The 21373-nt window shown below is 40.7% G+C and overlaps 1 protein-coding gene across 4 annotated transcripts in view; it reads right to left on the bottom strand.

Moving 5' to 3' along the window:
- The window catches only part of TNFRSF17 (TNF receptor superfamily member 17), a 115044-nt gene that overhangs the window by 15049 nt on the left and 78622 nt on the right, over window positions 1–21373 (bottom strand). For 2 of the 4 annotated variants that reach the window (XM_082429704.1, XM_082429705.1), the window contains one exon: window positions 17300–17434. The exons of the other annotated variants lie outside the window; for them this stretch is intronic. In XM_082429704.1, the coding sequence (XP_082285830.1) occupies window positions 17300–17434 (135 nt within the window). Of the gene's footprint in view, window positions 1–17299; window positions 17435–21373 lie in introns of those variants that run through there. 4 annotated transcript variants of the gene reach the window in all.

Genomic DNA, 21373 nt, shown 5'->3' with positions numbered 1-21373 from the left:
TTTCTTGTCTTGCCATAAAATATGAATTTTATTTCACATTCTGTAAAAGAGAAACAATAATGAAATCACCTATCACATGAGTTGTCGTGAAGATTAAATGACAAAATACTTAGGACACCAGGGATGCGACTGTGAGGTGGGAATGGTCCACCCAGAGGGAAAGTATTCAATCACTGATATTGTTTAGAATTGTCTTGGGACACCACTGTAACTCAGTACCTGGCACTCAGTATGGACTCAATAGATGGCAGTCATTTAGAAGTAAAATTTAGGGAATTCCCTGGCAGTCCAGTGGTTAGGACTTGGCTCTTTCACTGCTGGGGCCCAGGTTCAATCCCTGGTCTCGGAACTAAGATCCCTCAAGACATGTGGTGTGGCCAAAAAAGAAAAAAAATTTTCAATTTAATTTTAGTTCACGTCATTGTTTTACCTTATTTTATTTTAATAACAGTTCTATTGAGATAGAGTTCACATACCATAAAGTCCCTTCTCTTAAAGTGTGCAATTTGGTGGTTTTTAGTATATTCACAGAGTTATACATCAATCACCATTATCTTATTCCAGAGCATTTGCATCACCCTCTAAAAAACCTCCTACCCATTAGCAGTCACTCTCCATTCTCTGGCAACCACTAATTTGCTTTCTGTCTCTATGGATTTGCTTATTCTGGACATTTCATACAAATGGAATCATACAACATATGGCCTTTTGCGTCTGGCTTCTTTCACTTAGCATAATGCTTTCAAAGTTCATGTGTGTTGTAGCAGGTGTTAGTACGTCTTTCCTTTTGATGGCTGAATAATGTTCTGTTGATCTACCCAAGACCAATTTTCTTTCTCCATTCATCAGTTCACGGACATTTGGGTTGTTTCCACTTCTTAGCTATTATGAATAATGCTTATGAGCATTCATGTGCAAGTCTTTATGTGGACATATATTTTCAGTTCTCTTGGATGTATACCTAGGAGTAGAATTCTGGGCCAAATGGTAACTCTACGTATAACTTTTTTTTTTTGGCATGTGGGATCTTAGTTCCCTGAAAAAGGGATCAAACCCGTGCCCCTTGCACTGGAAGTGCAGAGTCTTAACCACTGGACTGCCAGGGAAGTCCCTATGTTTAACTTTTTGAACTGCCATCATTTCATTTAATTATTCACCATGGTTTTCATCTTAGTCAACAATTCCTTGTTTCCACAACTACCTCACATCCAAGGGTATTTTATCCATAGCCAGAGACCAGTGTTTCCTGAAATGGCTTTTAAGGAACACTAAGTCCCAAAAGATGTTCCATGAGAAATAGATCTCACATTCAAAAAAGTGTAAGAAGATGACGTATGCCACATATTGTAGACTTATAATGCAAATTTACATTGTGAAATAAAATTCATATTTTATGCCAAGACAAGAAAAATTTAAACATAAAAAATTCTTGTCTGCCCTTTGGCCACTTCTCTCCCTTCTACTGTGCATTGTGTATCTGCATTATGCATTGACCAAACCTCCCCATCAGCGGCAACACCTGCTCAGCCATAAAGAGCAACATGCTCCCAGCATCACCAAGACAACTCCTTAAAAGATGACATTCCTTCTTGAGCTTGTGAGGGGTCACATGACCCACCATAATGATGCTTAGATCTGGATTATGTAAACTGTCAATAATATGTGATTTGATGTACAGCCCCCTGTCTCAAAAAACTTACATAACTGTGCTTTTACTTCTAACAGGTGGAACAGTTCTCAGAGCTTTCTGAGATGCTTTTCCTGGGTTATAATCCTCAAATTTGGCTCGAATAAGATTTTCCATTTCTTTCTTATATTGGCTGATTAATTTTTCATGGACAATATATTAAATATTCTGTGAATATTCTGCATAGAGAATACTGTGGAGCTCAGTGTTTCCCAAACATATGTGATCATGGACCCCTTTTCACAGAACATCTATTAACAGAACTGATGTCCTAAGGAACCCATTTTGGGAAATGCTGTTAGAGATGTACACACCATAGGCTAAAATGTACAGGCATTTGTGACTAATCAGTGTATTTCTCCAGCCAATAAATGATTCACTCCCTTTAATGAATCTCAGTATTTGGGGGGAAGAGATAAATTTAATGGAAATGTTTACCAATTTGAACTCCTGGAGGTGGCAGTGCCTAAAGTCACAGATTTTTCAGATATATATGCCAATAAATTCCTTTTCCTTTAAATACACGTGAGTTTCTTTTCTGTCTCTTGCATTTTAAAGAGTTCTACTAATACAACTGAGCTATTTCTGGCTTTCTCTGATAGACACTCAATCCCATCAACTGAAAATGTTACCAACAGGCTCTTTAAATAATCATGCTGAATTTAGGAGTGGCGTTGCCAACCTTGGAACATTGAAAACCCCTGAACGAGAGAGCATCAGGGACCACTTCCCTTTACCCTCTTGTTAGCTGTTTCGCCGTAGAGATGGGTCATAACAACACACTGTGTTATCAGGGCCTAGAATATCTTGGTGAAATGCCCATCAGTAGGAGAATGATTAATCAAAGTACAGTAAATGCATACTATTTAATAAAACATGAATTTTCTTTAATGATCTCCAATTACCTGACTAGCTGCATTAATCAGCTCTCACCAGTCAGTGTGATGCCCACAGCAAGAATGGGAGGAGATACTGAGCTACCACATGTAGGTGAACGTTTGTTCCTATTAGTTGAGCTGTATGCTTATCCCAAAAGTTAACTGTCTGTGTTTCCAAACCTATTTGCATTTGTACTTGTTCTTATAATTGTTTGTGTAAATATCACATAAACCAGTGAAATGTGAAAAATAAAAAGAGTTAGTGTGTATATGAAAACAAAGTTGGTTGCTTTGGAAAGACTTGATAAAAGCACATCAATTTTTATTTAGTTAAATATTCTTTCTTGGTAGAAACCAATTCTTGAGTTTTCCTAGTTTCATTAATTTTTTTGTTTCTATCAGTATCGTGGGATATTTTGTAAGCCCCATAAACCCAAACCTCTCAGGCTGAGTGGAAACAAGTATACCATCCAAAATATGCACAAAAATGCCTCAATGCATTAGGCATTTGAAAAAAGCAACTTGCTATATATTTTCTTTGACACATTTAACGTTAGCAGAAATGTTTAATTAATGTATCCCTTCATAGAATAAAGAAAATACAATGATAATTGTCATTATGTGACAAAAAGTACATCTTGCCTGAAAATTACTTTTCAGAAAACTCACTGTAGTGAAATCAACATTGAATTTATGATGGCAGACTTTTCCCTAGCTACGCTGTTTTGTTTTTAATGGGCGTTTTTCTTGTTTTGTTTTTGTTTTTGTTTTGTTTTTTGGTTTTGGTTTTTGGGGGTTTTTTTGGCCACGCCACACAGCTTGTGGGATCTTAGTTCCCCGACCAGGGATTGAACCCGGGCTCTTGGCAGTGAAAGTGCTGAGTCCTAACTACTGGACCACCAGGGCATTCCCTTAACTTTATGTTTTGACAAAATTTCATACTTATAGAAATGTTAACATTTTACACTTGCTCTGTAATCTTCCTCTCGCTAGAGCATGCTCTCTCTTTATATATATAATTATTGTCATTTGTATCAACGATTTAGGAAGCAACTTTCAGACATGATACTCCTTCACCCTTAAATACTTCAGTGTGTCTTCCCTACAAACAAGGGCATTCTATCACATAGGTACAGTATGATTGTCAAAATCAGGAAATTAATATTGATAATAATTAACACTGATACTATCATCTAAGACCTTATTCAGATTTCGCCAATTTCCCACTAATGTCTACAGCAAAAGGAAAAAAAAATTTTCCTGGTCCAGAATCCTATCCAGGAACTGGTCTCCTTGAATCTGGAACTCTGCCTCTGTCTTTGTCTTTCACGATCTGGGCATTTCTCAAAGAGCCCAGGCCCTTGGGACTTCCTGGCAGTCCAGTGTTTAAGACACCGCACTTCCACTGCAGGGGCGTGGGTTCCATCCCTGGTTGGGGAACTAAGATCCGGTATGCCGTGCAGTGAGGCCAAAAAACAGAAAAAAAAATTTTTTTTAAGTAACATCGGGGTGGCGTCAAGATGGCAGTGTGGGAAGACACCAAGTTAGCGTCTCCCCACAACTAGGGCGCCTGCCAGCCGCTGGTGGGGGACCCTGATGCCCAAGCAGAAAGGAGGAACCCCCAAGTGAACCTGTAGGACGTGGGGGGACAGAGGGGGAAAGAGAAGTGGAGGCCAGGCAGGATCGGTGCCCCTGAGGCCGGGGAGATCAGGAGAGGTAGGCAGGAGGGGCCCTCCAGGAGGTGCGGCAGAGGAGCGGAGGGTGATCGACCGGCCCACTCGGTGCACTTGGCCCAGGGAGCCTGCTGAGCCCCCAGGCCGGTCCCCTGCCCTCCAAGGCCCCCCTGTCTCCGTCGGCCGCATTTGTCCTGGGGGCATAGGGAGGAGGCCGAGGGGAGATCAGGAGAGGCAGGCAGGAAGGGCCCTCCAGGAGGTGCGGGAGAGGAGCAGAGGGCGATCGCCTGGCCCACTCGGGGCCGTGGAGCCTGCTGAGCTCTCAGGCGGGTCCCCTAACCTCCAAAGCCCCCTCCAGGCCTTGTAGGTCCTTGGGGCATAGGAGGGAGATCAGGGAGAGGCAGGCGGGAGGGGTCCTCTGGGAGGAGCAAGGGAGGAGTGGAGGGTGATTGCTCCGCCCACTCAGGCCCAGGGAGCCTGCTGAACTCCCAGGCCGGTTCCCTGCCCTCCAAGGTCCCCACCCCCGCTGGCCTCATTGGTCCTGGGAGCATAAGAAAAAGGCCGAGGGGAGAACAGGAGAGGCAGGTGGGAGGGGCCTGAGGGGCCCTCCCAGACCCCAGAGCAGAGGAGCAGGAGAGGAGAGGAGGGTGTTTGCCCCGTCCATTTGAGCCCAGGAAGCCTCCTGGGCTCCCAGGTGAGGTCCCCTGCCCTCTGAGACCAGGGGTGGGGGGCATGCCTGGGCCCCTTCTGTTCCTGGAGCCTAAGCCCCACCCCCCAACCCCGCAGGGCCTTTTCCAGCCCTGTGGGTCCTGAGCATAGGCCCCACCCACTGCCCAAACCTTGCCCTTGCTTAGGCCCCGCCCCCCACAGCCAAGGCCTTTTCCCCATTTTCTTTGTTTGTTTTGTTTTCTCTTTTCCCTCCTCTTTTTTACTATTGTGGTACTGTTGTACCTTCCAGTCGTTGATTCATCTATTTTATTTTTATATTCTTTCTAACATATCTGTTAGTTTCCTAGTCTAATTTTATTTTTTACTTTCTTACTGTTCTCTTTTTTTTTTTTTTTTTTTGCCACCCCACATGTCTTGTGGGACCTTGGTTCAGGAGTCGGGGGTCAGGCCGAAGCTCCTGCAGTGGAAGCTGCATGTCAGAACCACTGAACTAACAGAGAGCCTCAGACCCCAGGAAATATTCATTGCAGTGAAGTCTCACAGAGGTCCTCATCTCAGCACTAAGACCTACCTCTGCCCAACAGCCTACAAACTCCAGTGTTGGAAGCCTCAGGCCAAACAAGTAAGAGAGGAACACAATCCCACTCATAAAAAAAAAAAAAAAAAATAAGATGACAAAAAAATATATCACAGGTGAAGGAGGAAGGTAAAAACATATAAGACCAAATAAATGAAGAGGAAATAGGCAATCTACCCAAAAAAGAATTCAGAGTAATGATAGCAAAGATGACCCAGAATCTCGGAAATAGAATGGAGGCACGAATTGAGAAAATACAAGAAATGTTTAACAAAGATCTAGAAGAACTAAAGAACAAACAAACAGAGATGAACAACACAATAACTGAAATGAAAAATACACTAGAAGGAATCATTAACAGAATAACGGAGGCAGAAGAATGAATAAGTGAGCTGGAAGATAAAATGGTGGAAATAACTGCCAAGGAGCAGAATAAAGAAAAAAGAATGAAAGGAATTGAAGACAATCTCAGAGACCTCTGGGATGACACTAAACTCACCAACATTCGAATTATAGGGGTCCCAGAAGAAGAAGAGAAAAAGAAAGGGTCTGAGAAAATACCTGAAGAGATTATAGTCGAAAACTTCCCTTACATGGGAAAGGAAATAGTCACCCAAGTCCAGGAAGCACAGAGACTCCCATACAGGACAAACCCTAGGAAAAACACACCAAGACACATATTAATCAAACTAACAAAAATTAAATTCAAAGAAAAAATATTAAAAGCAGCAAGGGAAAAACAAAAAATAACATATAAAGGAATCCCCATAAGGTTATCAGCTGATTTTTCAGTGGACACTTTGCAGGCCAGAAGGGAGTGGCAGGATATACTTAAAGTGACGAAAGAGAAAAACCTACAACCAAGATTACTCTACCCAGCAAGGATCTCATTCAGATTCGATGGAGAAATCAAAAGCTTTTCAGACAAGCAAAAGCTAAGAGAATTCAGCACCACCAAACCAGCTTTACAATAAATGCTAAAAAAACGTCTCTAGGCAGGAAACACAAGAGAAGAAAAAGACCCACAAAAACAAACTCAAAACAATTAAGAAAATGGTAATAGGAACATACATATCAATAATAACCTTGAATGTAAATGGGTTAAATGCCCCAACCAAAAGACACAGACTGGCTCAATGGATTCAAAACCAAGACCCATATACATGCTATCTACAAGAGACCCACTTCAGACCTAGGGACACATACAGACTGAAGGTGAAGGGATGGAAAAAGATATCCCATGCAGATGAAAAACAAAAGAAAGCTGGAGTAGCAATACTCATATCCGATAAAATAGATATTAAAATAAAGACTATTACAAGAGACAAAGAAGGACACTACATAATGATCAAAGGATCAATCCAAGAAGAAGATATAACAATTATAAACGTTTATGCACCCAGCATAGGAGCACCTCAATACATAAGGCAAATGCTGACAACCATGAAAGGAGAAGTCGACAGTAACACAATAGTAGTAGGGGACTTTAACACACCACTTACACCAATGGACAGATCATCCAAACAGAAAATAAATAAGGAAACACAAGCTTTAAATGACACAATAGACTAGATAGATTTTATTGATATTTATAGAACATTCCACCCAAAAGTGGCAGAATACAGTTTCTTCTCAAGTGCACATGGAACATTCTCCAGGATAGATCACATCTTGGGTCACAAATCAAGCCTTGGAAAATTTAAGAAAATTGAAATCGTATCAAGCATTTTTTCTGACCACAACGTTATGAGATTGGAAATCAATTACAGGAAAAAAACTGTAAAAAACACAAATACGTGGAGGCTAAACAGTGCACTACTAAATAACCAAGAGATCACTGAACAAATCAAAGAAGAAATTAAAAAATACATAGAAACAAATGACAATGAATACACAATGACCCAAAACCTATGGGATGCAGCAAAAGCAGTTCTAAGAGGGAAGATTACAGCAATTCAATCTCACCTCAAGAAACAAGAAAAATCTCAAATAAACAATCTAACCCTACACTTAAAACAACTACAGAAAGAAGAACAAAGAAAACCCAAAGTCAGTAGAAGGAAAGAAATCATGAAAATCAGAGCAGAAATAAATGAAATAAAAACGAAGAAAACAAAAGCAAAGATCAATAAAACTAAAAGCTGGTTCTTTGAGAAGATAAACAAAATTGATAAACCCTTAGCAAGACTCATCAAGAAAAAAGGGAGAGGACGCAAATCAATAAAATTAGAAATGGAAAAAGAGAAATCACAACCGACACCACAGAAATACAAAGGATTATAAGAGACTACTACAAACAACTATATTCCAATAAAATGGACAACCACAAAGAAATGGACAAATTCTTGGAAAGGTACAATTTTCCAAGACTGAACCAGGAAGAATTAAAAAATATAAACAGACCTATCACAAGTAATGACATTGATATCATAATTAAAAATCTTCCAACAAACAAAAGTCCAGGACCAGATGGCTTCACAGGTGAATTCTATCGAACATTTAGAGAAGAGCTAACACCCATCCTTCTCAAACTCTTCCAAAAAATTGTAGAGGGAGAAACACTCCCAAGTTCATTCTACAAAGCCACCATCACCCTGATACCAAAACCAGAAAAAGATATCACACAAAAAAAGAAAATTATAGACCAATATAACTGATGAACATAGATGCAAAAATCCTGAACAAAATACTAGCAAACAGAATCCAACAACACATTAAAAGGATCATACACCATGATCAAGTGGAATTTAACCCAGGTATGCAACGGTTCTTCCATACACACAAATCAATCAATGTGATGCACCAAATTAACAAATTAAGGAATAAAAACCATATGATCATCTCAATAGATGCAGAAAAAGCTTTTGACAAAATTCAACACCCATTTATGATAAAAACTCTCCAGAAAATGGGCATAGAGGGAAACTACCTCAACATAATAAAGGCCATATATGACAAACCCACAGCAAGCATCACACTCAATGGTGAAAAACTGAAAGCATTTCCACTAAGATCAGGAACAAGACAAGGATATCCACTCTCACCACTCTTATTCAACATAGTTTCGGAAGTCCTAGCCATGGCAATCAGAGAAGAAAAAGAAAAAAAAGAAATACAAATTGGAAAAGAAGAAGTAAAACTGTCACTGTTTGTGGATGACATGATACTATACATAGAAAATCCTAAATATGCCACCAGAAAACTACTAGAACTAATCAATGAATTTGGTAAGGTTGCAGGATACAAAATTAATGCACAGAAATCTCTGGCATTCCTATACACCAACAATGGAAAATCAGAAAGAGAAATTAAGGAAACAATCCCATTTACCATCACAACAAAAAGAATAAAATACCTAGGAATAAACCTGCCTAAGGAGGTGAAAGACTTGTACTCAGAAAACTATAAAACAGTGATGAAAGAAATCAAAGATGACATAAACAGATGGAGAAATATACCATGTTCTTGGATTGGAAGAATCAATATTGTGAAAATGACTATATCACCCAAAGCAATCTACAGATTCAATGCAATCCCTATCAAACTACCAATGGCATTCTTCACAGAATTAGAACAAAAAATTTTACACTCCATATGGAAACATAAAAGACCCCGAATAGCCAAAGCAATCTTGGGAAAGAAAAACGGAGTTGGAGGAATCAGGCTCCCGATGTCAAACTATACCACAAAGCTACAGTAATCAAGACAGTATGGTACTGGCAAAAAAACAGAAATATAGATCAATGGTACAGGATAGAATGCCCAGAGATAAACCCATGCACATATGGTCACCTAATTTACGACAAGGGAGGCAAGAACATACAATAGAGAAAGGACAGCCTCTTCAATAAGTGGTGCTGGGAAAACTGGACTGCTACATGTAAAAGAATGAAATTAGAACACCACCTAACACCATACACAAAAATAAACTCAAAATGGATTAAAGACCTAAATGTAAGATCAGACACTATAAAACTCTTAAAGGAAAACATAGGAAAAACACTCTTTGACATAAACCACAGCAAGATCTTTTTTGACCCACCTCCTAGAGTTTCTTCTAGCGAAATAAAAACAAATAAATGGGACTTAATTAAACAAAAGCTTTTGCACAGCAAAGGAAACCATAAACAAGACAAAAAGACAACCCTCAGAATGGGAGAAAATATTTGCAAATGAAACAACAGACAAAGGATTAATCTCCAAAATATACAAACAGCTCATGGAGCTCAATATCAAAAAAACAAACAATCCAATTAAAAAATGGGCAGAAGACCTAAATAGACATCTTACCAAGGAAGACATACAGATGGCCAAGAGGCACATGAAAAGATGCTCAACATCACTAATTAGAGAAATGCAAATCAAAACTACAATGAGGTATCACCTCACACTGGTCAGAATGGCTATTATCAAAAAAATCTAGAAACAATAAATGCTGGAAAGGGTGTGGTGAAAAGGGAACCCTCCTGCACTGTTGGTGGGAATGTAAATTGATACAACCACTATGGAAAACAGTATGGAGGTTCCTTAAAAAACTAAACATAGAACTACCATATGACCCAGCAATCCCACTACTGGGCATATACCCTGAGAAAACCATCATTCAAATAGAGACATGTACCACAATGTTCATTGCAGCACTATTTACAATAGCCAGGACATGGAACCAACCTAAATGTCCATCGACAGATGAATGGATAAAGAAGATGTGGCACATATATACAATGGAATATTACTCAGCCATAAAAAGAAATGAAATTGAGTTATTTGTAGTGAGGTGGATGGACCTAGAGACTGTCATACAGAGTGAAGTAAGTCAGAAAGAGAAAAACAAGTACCGTCTGCTAACACATATTTGTGGAATCTAAGAAAAAAAAAAAAGGTTCTGAAGAACCTAGGGGCTGGACAGGAATAAAGATGCAGACGTAGAAAATGGACTTGAGGACATGGGGAGGGAGAAGCGTAAGCTGGGACAAAGTGAGAGAGTAGAACTGACATATATACCCTATCAAATGTAAAATAGATAGCTAGTGGGAAGCAGCCGCATAGCACAGGGAGATCAGCTTGGTGCTTTGTGACCACCTAGAGGGGTGGGTAGGGAGGGCAAGAGGGAGACGCAAGAGGGAGCGGATATAGGGATATATGTATACGTATAGCTGATCTACTTTGTTATACAGCAGAAACTAACACACCATTGTAAAGCAATTATACTCCAATAAAGATGTTAAAAAAAAAAGAAACAAAATTGAGTTATATGCAGTGAAGTGGATGGACCTAGAGTCTGTCATACAGAGTGAAGTAAGTCAGAAAGAGAAAAAAAAATACCGTATTCTAACACATATATATGGAATCTAAAAAAAAATATATATATATATATGGTACTGACGAACCTAGTTGCAGGGCAGGAATAAAGATGTAGACATAGAGAATGGACTTGAGGACACGGGGTGTGAGGGGGAAGCTGGGGCGAAGTGAGAGTAACATCGACATATATACACTACCAAATGTAAAATAATTAGCCAGTGGGAAGCAGCAGCATAGCACAGGGAGATCAGCTCGGTGATTTGTGACCACCTAGAGGGGTGGGATAGGGAGGATAGGAGGGAGGCTCAAGAGGGAGGGCATATGGGGACATATATATGCATATGGCTGATTCACTTTGGAATACAACAGAAACTAACACAGCATTGTGAAGCAATTATACTCCAATAACGATCTATTAAAAAAAAATAACATAAAATTTCTTCCTGGGAATTCTCTGGTGGTCCAGAGACTCCATGCTCTCGCTGCGGAGGGCCCGGGTTCAATCCCTGGTGGGGAACTAAGATCCTACAAGCTGCGTGGCCTATAAATAAATAAATAAATAAATAAATAAATAAATAAATAAATAAATAATCAAAGAGCACAGGTCCATTATTTTTTAGAATGTCCCTTGCTTGGAGTTTGTCCAATGTTTTTTTCCCCTGATTAGATTCAGGTTAAGCACGTATGGTCAGAATACCACACATGTGATATTGGTCCTTCTCAGTGCATTATATCAAAGGCACAGGATGTATATTTGACACATTGCTGGTGACGTTAATTTGGATTATTGGTTAAGATGGTCTCAGCCAGGTTTCTCCACTCTAAAGTTATTACTTTTTAACCTTCCCGATTTATAAATATCTTGCTCGGATTTACTTTGAAACTATGCAAATATCCAGTTTCTCGTCAATCTTTCACCTACTAATTTTAGCACCCACTGAAGATTTTTGCCTGAAACACTCATCACTGTGGTGGCTGCCAGATGGTGACTTTCTAATTCCATCGTTCCCTGCACATGTATAAGTTGGCATTGTTCTGTAAGGAAGAGCTTTCCCTGCTTACCCAGTTATTCACTCATTTATTTGTTAATATCATTATGGACAAATGGTGAACCAGGGCTCCAGGCGCCTTCCATCTGACTCCACCACCTCTAACATGTGGCCTCCAAAGGCACCACAGAGAGGAAAGAAAGACTACACAGAAGAGTACACAGGGGACATTAGGGCTAGGTCTGCAAGTGACCTGTCACATTGTGATGATAAATTTTATGTTGTCAGCTTGACTGGGCCACCGGGTGCCCAGATATTGGCCAAACATTGTTCTGAATGTGTCTGTGAGGGTGTTTCTGAATGAGATGAGCATTTGAGTTGGTAGACTGGGTAAAGCAGATTGCCCTCCCCAATGTGGGTTGGCCTCATCCAATCCACTGGAAGGGAGAATTTGCTCTCTGTGCCTGTCTTTTTTTTTTTTTTTTTAATTGGAGTATAGTTACTTTACAATGTTGTGTTAATTTCTACTGTAGAGCAAAGTGAATCAGCTATACATATACATACATCCCCTCTTTTTTGGATTTCCTTCCCATTTAGGTCACCACAGAGCATTGAGTAGAGTTCCCTGTGCTATATGGTAGGTTCTTATTAGTTATTTATTTTATACATAGTATCAATAATGTATATATGTCAATCCCCATCTCCCAATTCATCCCACCCGCCCTGTGCCTGACTGTCTTGGAGCTGGGATATCAGTCTTCAGACCTGGGCTAGAACTAAACCATTGGCTTTCCTGGGTGTCCAGCTGGCTGACAACAGATCTTGGGACTTCTCGGCCTCCATATCGCATGACCAATTCCTTACAATAAATCTCTCTATATATATCCTATTGGTTCTGTTCCTCTGGAGAACCCTAATACTCACATCTACATATTTCTCATATCTTTGGTCAATCCCTGGTACCTGGCCCCCAACCTAACTGCAAGGGAGCCTGGGACCCACAGTCTTCTTGTGAGGAGATGGAATTGGTGAGCTTTGACCTACTCTTTGCCATAGTGTGTCTTTCTTATGATCCTAATTTTCAATTAAGTATTCAATGGAGAGTGCCAATTGTTTCAGTTAACAGGGCTTCTATGATCTACTCAACCATTAAAATAAGAGGGAAATTTTTCACACCAATGGGGAAAGATTGTCAAAACACGAGGTTAAGGGAAAAAAGGAAGAATACAGAACAATTGTCTAATAAGATCCCACTTACAGAAAAAGCACACACCCTACCCGTGTATCCTTCCTCAGAAATCTACTGGAGGGGGTAATAAATAAACAAACCAAAAAAGAGGAAGATATGGGACCCAGGCAACAGGAAACCCAACTCAAGAGAAAGAGGAAGGAATCTAGGGGTGATGAGAAGAAAGTTCCCAGGATGACATCTGTGCACTGGGCTTAGAGAGAAGACAGTCCCAAGTGGAGCAGGTCAAAAGGCTCCTGGAGAGTCACTCCAAGATGAGGCTATGGAAAACCTAATGCACATGGCGGTGGGGAGAGGCGGTGGGGACAGCTGGGAGAGAGAGCTTACAGCTTAATGAGTGGTAAGAATACAGAACATGACACACATGGGAAAACTTAACAATTACTAATGTCAAGAAAGTAAATTTAAAAATGGGCCCCAAAACTCCATGGTATTCAACAGGGCTCAGCTGTGAAAGGCACATCCATATTTATAACAATGCAAATATTAACCCAACCAAGATTTTGGTACCACGATGACAGGAGGACAAAAGTAGGGGGGATGCTGGCGGTGGCATAAAACTGAAGTCTAAAGCCTGGTCTTCCATCCTGGGAAGTCAAAAGACAATGCCTGAAGATGAAAAAATCTGAAGTAGAAGTCTAAGCACGTTATTGAGAATTAGAGAGGGTTCAGGAACAAGTTGAAAGTGTTTACCTTAGGGCACCGCGAACAGGGAGCTAGGAATGGGGCAGGGCCTGCTGTTCTTCCTGCAGAACTTGTTTAGTGATTGGATCCTTAAACTAGCAGCATGCATAACTTAGAATTTTTTTTTAATGTAAATTAGAAATAGTGCATAAATCTGTTTCTCTATGCATATGTATGTTTACAAATGTATAGAAAATATCTGGGAGGAGATGCATGGAAGTGGTTAACACTGATGCCTGTTGAACTTGGAATGAGAGGAACTAGGGTCCCAAGTTGAGAGGGCGAGGGGAGAAAAGAAGGTCAAGGAACACTCATTTTATCCGTATTATTTTCATCGAATACAAAGTGAAGGTATATTTGTGCAACCAAAGACCATTTTAGAAGATTTTACTTTTTAATAAAGTAAGACAGTGGAGAGAGTTCTCCTTTCCTACTGGGCATGGTCCAGGTCATGGTTCAATTCTCATGGCCTGGTATGTTCCCAAGTGTCAGTAAAATCTCTAGCCTTCCTGTCAAACAGTCTCTACCTCCTCTCAGTGATTCTAGGAACCCAAGGACCCACAAGGACTGCTGGGATGGGTCCAGAAGTAGATATATCACAAGGCAGAAAGGTCATCACACACACACACACACACACACACACACACACACACACACACACACACATACACACGAGGGTGCCCTCCCAGGCTGCTGTCCTTTGGCCAAAAGCCTCTCTGTCTCTCCTATTAACTTTTAAGAGAATTTCTAATTTTAATAAATAGTAAATAATAATACTATCAAGCCATGTTCATATTTCCATTTTCCATCATTTACTACCTTCCCTGCTGGCACTATTTTTAAAACTTGCCATATCAAACAAAAGCAGCTTCAGAGGAGCAGCGGACCACATCACAGTACTGTTCACTTCTACAGAAAGCCTGACTTTTTGAAAGAAAGCTCTTTTAAAAAGAGAGGTTCTCACCAATTTAGCCTTTCAAATCAACGAGACCTTCCTATCTTATTAAATAGCTGGTGCTTTAGTGAGATCTCTGGGTCGATAGGAAGGTAGTTGTAATATTTAAATTCATTTCACTTACGGGCCTTTTTTAGCAGTTAATGGATATTCCCTTCACCCTGTGCTTGATTCCCCAAATCTGATGTGTTATAATGAAATTATGAATATATGAATAATTTGCACACATTAAATTTTGGAATTGCTCTGAAATGTGTTACCATGTATTTTAAACAATTTTTTTTTTTTTCAGAAATTTCCTGATTAAGAGGTTTTCAGAAATGGAGGTCATCAGTTCTGAGCCATGATTAAAATGAATTCCTTTATTTCTACATTTAAGATTATGTCTATGGTACAAATGATATAATTTTAATATAAATGTGAGCCTACATTAAGTTTTTCACTTAGTGTATTTTCATTGTGTGTTTAATGACATGCAAACTCATGCTTTCAAAATAGATGTCTTTTCCAAACTTCAACAGGCCAAAAGGCTAGGCAAACTCTGCTTTTTAATCACTTTGTTGGGCAAGCCGACTTTGAATGCGTGATTTTTCAAATGCTTTCCTCCATCTTAACAAAGGATTCATTTTATATAGCCTCGGGTCTCTAGCCTCAATCCAACAGAAATGCTAACCATAATAGTGAAAGCCAGCATTCACAGGGCTCCTGTGATGCGCTGGGCATTGTGCTTTGTGCTTTGCATTGATTCTCAGCTAATCTTCACATCAACCTGGTGAGGTAGGTGCAATTATTACTCCCATTCCACAGATGAGGAGACTGAGGCTGAGGCTGAGAGTTTATGGCAAATGCCCAAGGTCCAACAGCTAGTATAGGACAGTGGGGAAAGAATAAAGGGTTTAAAGTGGAAAAGTGAGAAGATCGGATTTCTGTTAAAAAGGGGAGGAAAAGTTAAGCAGCGCGGAGACCAGATGGAAGGCTCTTGCAAAAATTCAGAGGGAGATGACGACCAAAAGTGGGAGCGATGGACATGATACAGAGCAATGAACACAAGACAAGCTACAGTTGATGTTACGGCTGATTATGTGGGGGAATTGATTCATCCAAAAATATTTGGTGAGTTCTTTCTGTGTTAGACCCACAGCTGGGCACTAGGGATACAAGAGAGAATAAAGAAATATGTCTTGTCAAGTGGAAGAAAAATCATAAACAAATAAGCAAGCAAAGTAATTAACCAACTGTATTTGTTTCCTAGGTAACAACTTCCACAGCTGGGTGGCTTAATCAACAGAAATTTCTTTTCTCACAGTTCTGGAAGCCAGAAGTCTGAAAACAAGGTGTTGGCAGGGTTGGTTCTTCTGGAGACTCTGGAGAGAATCCTTCCTCACTCCTTCCACCTTCTGGGGGCTGCCAGCAATCCTTGGCATTCCTTGGCTCCAATCTCTGCCTCTGTTTTCAGAGGTATTCTTCCATGTGCAAATTTCCCTCTTCTTATAAGGCCCCTGGTCATTGGATTAGTGCCCACCCTGATCCAGTATGACCTCATCTTAACTTGATGACATCTGCAAAGAGCCTATATCCAAAAAAGGCCACATTCACAGGTACTGGGGGTTAGGACTTGGACATATCTTTTTAGAGCACATAATTTAACCCAGTGATAAATTATGGGGAGGAAATGAAAGGGATGCTATTACTTTAAAAGGAGGGACACCTGCTTAGATAATCAGGGAAGGCTTCTCTGAGGGACTAACACTTAAGCAGAACCAAAAGATAAGAAGGGCTGCTTATTGAAGAGACTGTCTTTTTGCCATTATATTGGGTTGGCTAAAAAGTTCATTCAGATTTTTCCATAACATCTTACAGAAAAACCCAAACGAACTCTTTGGCCAACCCAATATATTCTTGCCTCCTTCCTCATAGATTAATTGACCACAGGTGTGTGGGTTTATTTCTGGGCTCTCTATTCTGTTCCATTTATCTATGTGTCTGTTTTTGTGCCAGTACCATACTGTTTTGATTATAGTAAGTCCCCTCATACAAACAAATTCCATTCCAAGAGCACGTTTGTATTTGTTCGTCAGTCCAACAATGTTAGCCTAGGTACCCAACTAACACAATCGGTTATATAGTACTGTATTGTAATAGGTTTATACTACTTTTACATAAATAATACATAAAAAACAAACACACACAAAAAATGAAGAAAACATTTTTAATCTTACAGTACAGTACCTTGAAAAGTACAGTAGTACAGCTGGCATATGGGGGCTGGCATCATCGAGTGAACAGGCAAGAAGAGTTACTGACTGGAGGAGGGAGAGGAGGTGGGAGATGGTAGAGCTGAAGGATCGTCAGCAATAGGAGACGGAGGGCAAGCTGCAGTTTCGCTCATGCCTGATGCTGATGGCACAGGTTCTGGTTCCTTGCTGGATTCAATTCTATCTATAAGGATACTGTACTACTGTACTCTATACAGTACTGTACAGTAAAGTACACAAAAGCACAACCATGTGACACAAAGCACACACATAACAACGTACACCAGACACGTGAGGTAACTTACGTGACGGGACATGCGAACACACGTTCACATCTTTGTAAGTTTGCAACTTGAAGGTTCGTATGTAGAGGACTTACTGTACTGTAGCTTTGTAGAATAGCCTGAAGTCGAGGAGCATGATACCTCCAGCTTTGTTCTTTTTTCTCAAGATGGCTTTGGCATTTCAGGGTCTTTTGCGGTTCCATATAAATTTTCGAAGATATGGAAGCAACCTAAGTGTCCAGATAAATGGATGAAGAAGATGTGGTGTATATAATATATAATGGAATATTACTCACCAAAAAGAATAAAATTCTGCCATTTGCAACAATATATGTGGACCTAGAGATTATTATGCTTAGTGAAATAAGTCAAAGACAAGTACTCTGTTATCACTTATATGCAGAATCTAAAAAATAAAACAAATGTATATAACTAAACAGAAACAGACTCACAGATATAAAGAACAAGCTAGTGGTTACCAATGGGGAGAGGGAAGTGGGGAGGGGCAGGTTAGGGGTAGGGGATTAAGAGGTACAAACTACATGTATAAAATAGATAAACAACAAGGATATATTGTACAGCACAGGGAAATATAGCTGTTGTTTTGTAATAACTTTAAATGGAGTATAATCTATAAAAATATTGAATCACTATATGGTGTACCTGAAACTAATGTAACATTATAAATCAGCTATACTTCAATTAAAGTTTTAAATAGTAAATAAATAAATAGGAAGGGCCAGACTCATAGCAGCCCAGGCAGAGGAAGCTGCAAGTGCAAATGCCCTGGGGCTGAATGAACTGTGCTAACAGGTGGGAACTGAAAGAAAGCCAGCATGTCTGCAACAAAGTCCTGGTGGGCAGGCAGGGACCAGTTCCAGGCAGGGTCTTAGAGGCCAAGGGAAGGAGTTTGGATTTTTCTTACATGCAATGGGAAGACAGCCATTGAAGGATTTTAAGCAGAAGACTGACAAGATCTGATTTGTGTTTTTAGAAGCTCATTCTGCCTGTGTTGTGAGAACAGACTGCAGTGGGGAAAAAGGGGGAAGCTGCAGACAGTTATGAGGGGACTATTACCCCTGACCTTGAGCAAGAGCCTCCAGGGTGGTGTAAGATAGACATGCAGAAGAGTCAAAAGATGTGAGGTGTGTTTTGGAGGAAACACCAATAGGATTTCCTGAAAGTTTTGAAACAATGTAGAGAGAGAATGGAGAGGTCAGTGGTGAGTGCTTGGCTACAGGGGAGGTGGTGAAGGTGAGCGTGAGTTTGTCATTTGAGAGCCCGGATGAAGGGTGATATCAAACTCACCAAAGGGCCTGGGGTTGGGGAAGGAGGGCTTCAGTGCAGAATGATGACTGAGCCCTGACACGCGTGGAAGCTCCCATTTGGAAATCTGCCCATCCGGTGCCTCTATTTAATGGGTCTGAGCAGGAACAATGAAATCCAGTCTCTGGTCATCATCCAGCACTTAACACTCAGGAGGGCAAATTTCTTTCTACCATGTTGACATTCCATAGTTCCCCTGGTGGCACAGAGTCCTGGTGGCAGAGCAGACCACAGCCCCAGCACCCCCACTTGGGCAAAGTACTCGACTCTGCGTGGATGTACAGGGCTGTCCATTTGGTGGGATGGGAGAACATTCCAAAGCCCCCAGTGCTGCCCATCACTGAACTAGGAAATCACCTTCTCATTTCTAGATCCAATAGGGAAGAACAAATCTGACTCCATATTGGATCTATTTCTTCTACTTTAACCTTTGTATTCTATTGCTTTTGCTACAAGTTAATCTCGAAAGGGTTGTTGCCTATAAGCTTAAATCATACATAATGGCCCATCTCTGGGAACCCTGCCTCCCACATAAAGAGCATTAAGCTAAAGTACCTTTATTTAGCTCATAGGAAACCTCCTGACCAGGCCCACCTGTGAATGGCTGCAGGAAAGAAATTAGCACATCCCCTCTGGAGTCTGACCGGACCCAGGACTTTACTCTCTCCCCTTTTAGTATAAAAGGAGCCTGAATTCTAACTCAGGGAAGATGGTTCTTTGGCACACTAGTCCACCATCTTCACAGTCTGCTGGTTTTCTGAATAAAGTTGCTATTCCTTGCCCCAACAATTCATCTCTCTATTTTATTGGCCTGTCGTGTGGCAAACAGTACCAGCTTGGACTCGGTAACATACATAGCAGCCCAAAGAGGCCAGAAGCTGTTACTGACAAGCAGACTTTCCCTGTAGAAGCCTCCATCGCCTGGAATCTACTTTACACCTGGAAAAGTGTCATTAGCCAGTATTCATGCCAACCCCAACGTGATCTGACTTCCCTTGGATTTCCCAGGTTGGGCCTCAGAAGGGGATTTGATTGGGCAGCCTTTCTGCTATGACCTCTACCTGATATATTTGTTCTTAAAAATGAATCAAAAGGTAAGAACGACGGTCTTAGGGTCAAAACTCCAGCTCGAGGACCTGGATTCAAAATCTCAGTACTGGTACTTGCTCAAGTTATGTAACTTTCATTGAGTCCCTTAGTCTCTCTGAGAGCCTCCTACTCCTCTTGGGTAAAATAAGAATAATGAAATACCCATCTGCAGGGCGCTGGAGGGTTCAGTGAGCTAGGTGGGTAAGGCCCCAGCACCACGGAGGCCAGCACAGGGTCAAGTCATTTGTGTGGAGAGAGCCAGGCTGCCAGCAGCCACTCTGGATATTGCTGCACCCCTATGGGTTCTCTGCTTCCCAAATCCCAAGGGCATCTTGGCAATAATTGGTGCTGCGTAAATGAGGAAGCAGGGTCTGGCCGGCAGTGCCCACACTGACCCCCTCAGTGCCCAGTACCCCCAGGGTGAAGCCAACTAAGGATGGAAACTGGGAGCCTGTCAGGAGCAAGAGGAGTTTTCAGAATATGGCCTGGAGGGTCCTGGGAGAGTCCTGGGTAGGCCCTGGGCAACACTCTTGAGTCTCAGGGGCTCAGCGTGAAAGACAGAGCCCCCCACCAGCCAGATGTCAGTGCGCATCAAGATAAGTTCGCATGGAAAAAGTGCCCATCCACCTGGGTATTGTTCAAGGAAGCAAGATCCAAATGGGAAAGGGCAGAGGAAAGATTCCTGTGTGATTCATGGACCAAGGGCAATTTCCTGCCTGCCTCTGGGATGAATAGAAAATAAGTGAAAACTTATGGTTGAAGCAAAGCTTTTGTGTCTGTGGAGATTCTGCAGTGGACCAAAGAGGCCTGGGGCTGGCTGAGTCATCCATGTGGGCGAACGTTTTGTCCTGTCTGCAAAACAAGAGCAGAGCTCCAGAGAAGGGGCACGTGAATGTGATTAAACGTTTGCCCCCCAGCAGCCTCCAAGAGAAAGGCTTCTAAACAGCATCGTTGGGTAACTTTCCATTGCCACTACCTAGAAGAACTAGGGGGAGAGATGGTGAATCTCTCATCCAAAGACAGCATCTCTCTACATCCTTAAATCTTTACAGATGAAATTATTTGCTTCAAAGTAATACAGAGCAAGTGGAAGTGGGTGGAAGGATAGATTAGACTAGTCAGTCTGAGTGGATGGGCGATTGGGATGTGGGGCATTTCTTTAAATTACTAAATGTTTGTTTTTAAATAATGAAAAGGTTTTTAAAATATAATATTCAATACCCAACATGTATGAAAAGGCTTTTTAAAGTCAATATCCTTTAAACAAGAAAGTCCACTTTTAGGAGTTTAGCATAAAGAGATGCAATGCAGATTAGTGGAAAGAGCTATGTAGTTTATAACAGCAAAAAACTGAAAACAACCAAGATGTCTAGCAACAAGAAACTGTTTAAAGAATACTTATGGAATACTAGGCAGCTGTTTAAAGAAAAAGATGATGAGAAACAAATAAAAATTAAGAAAACATATTTGTATTTTAAGTTACAAAGGGATAATTTCCCTAACATATGAAAAAGCTCCTGCAGATCAACAATTCACCAAAAAAAAAAAAAAAAAAAGGCAAAGACTATGAAAAAGAAATGTGTGTGTATGTGTATTTGCACAGATAAGCAAAGATCACAATTTGGTAACACATCTTATTGGGAATGAGAATTAGTACAAACTCTGTGGAGAAAATTTAGCAGTATCCACAGATATTGCAGTATCCGTATCTATAGCAATACTTATTGCTAAATTTACCCAGCAACACCACTTCT

Source organism: Balaenoptera physalus (genome assembly GCF_965194825.1).
Source record: "Balaenoptera physalus genome assembly, chromosome: 16".
NCBI lineage: Eukaryota > Metazoa > Chordata > Mammalia > Artiodactyla > Balaenopteridae > Balaenoptera > Balaenoptera physalus.
This window is presented reverse-complemented; position numbering and strand designations above follow the sequence as displayed.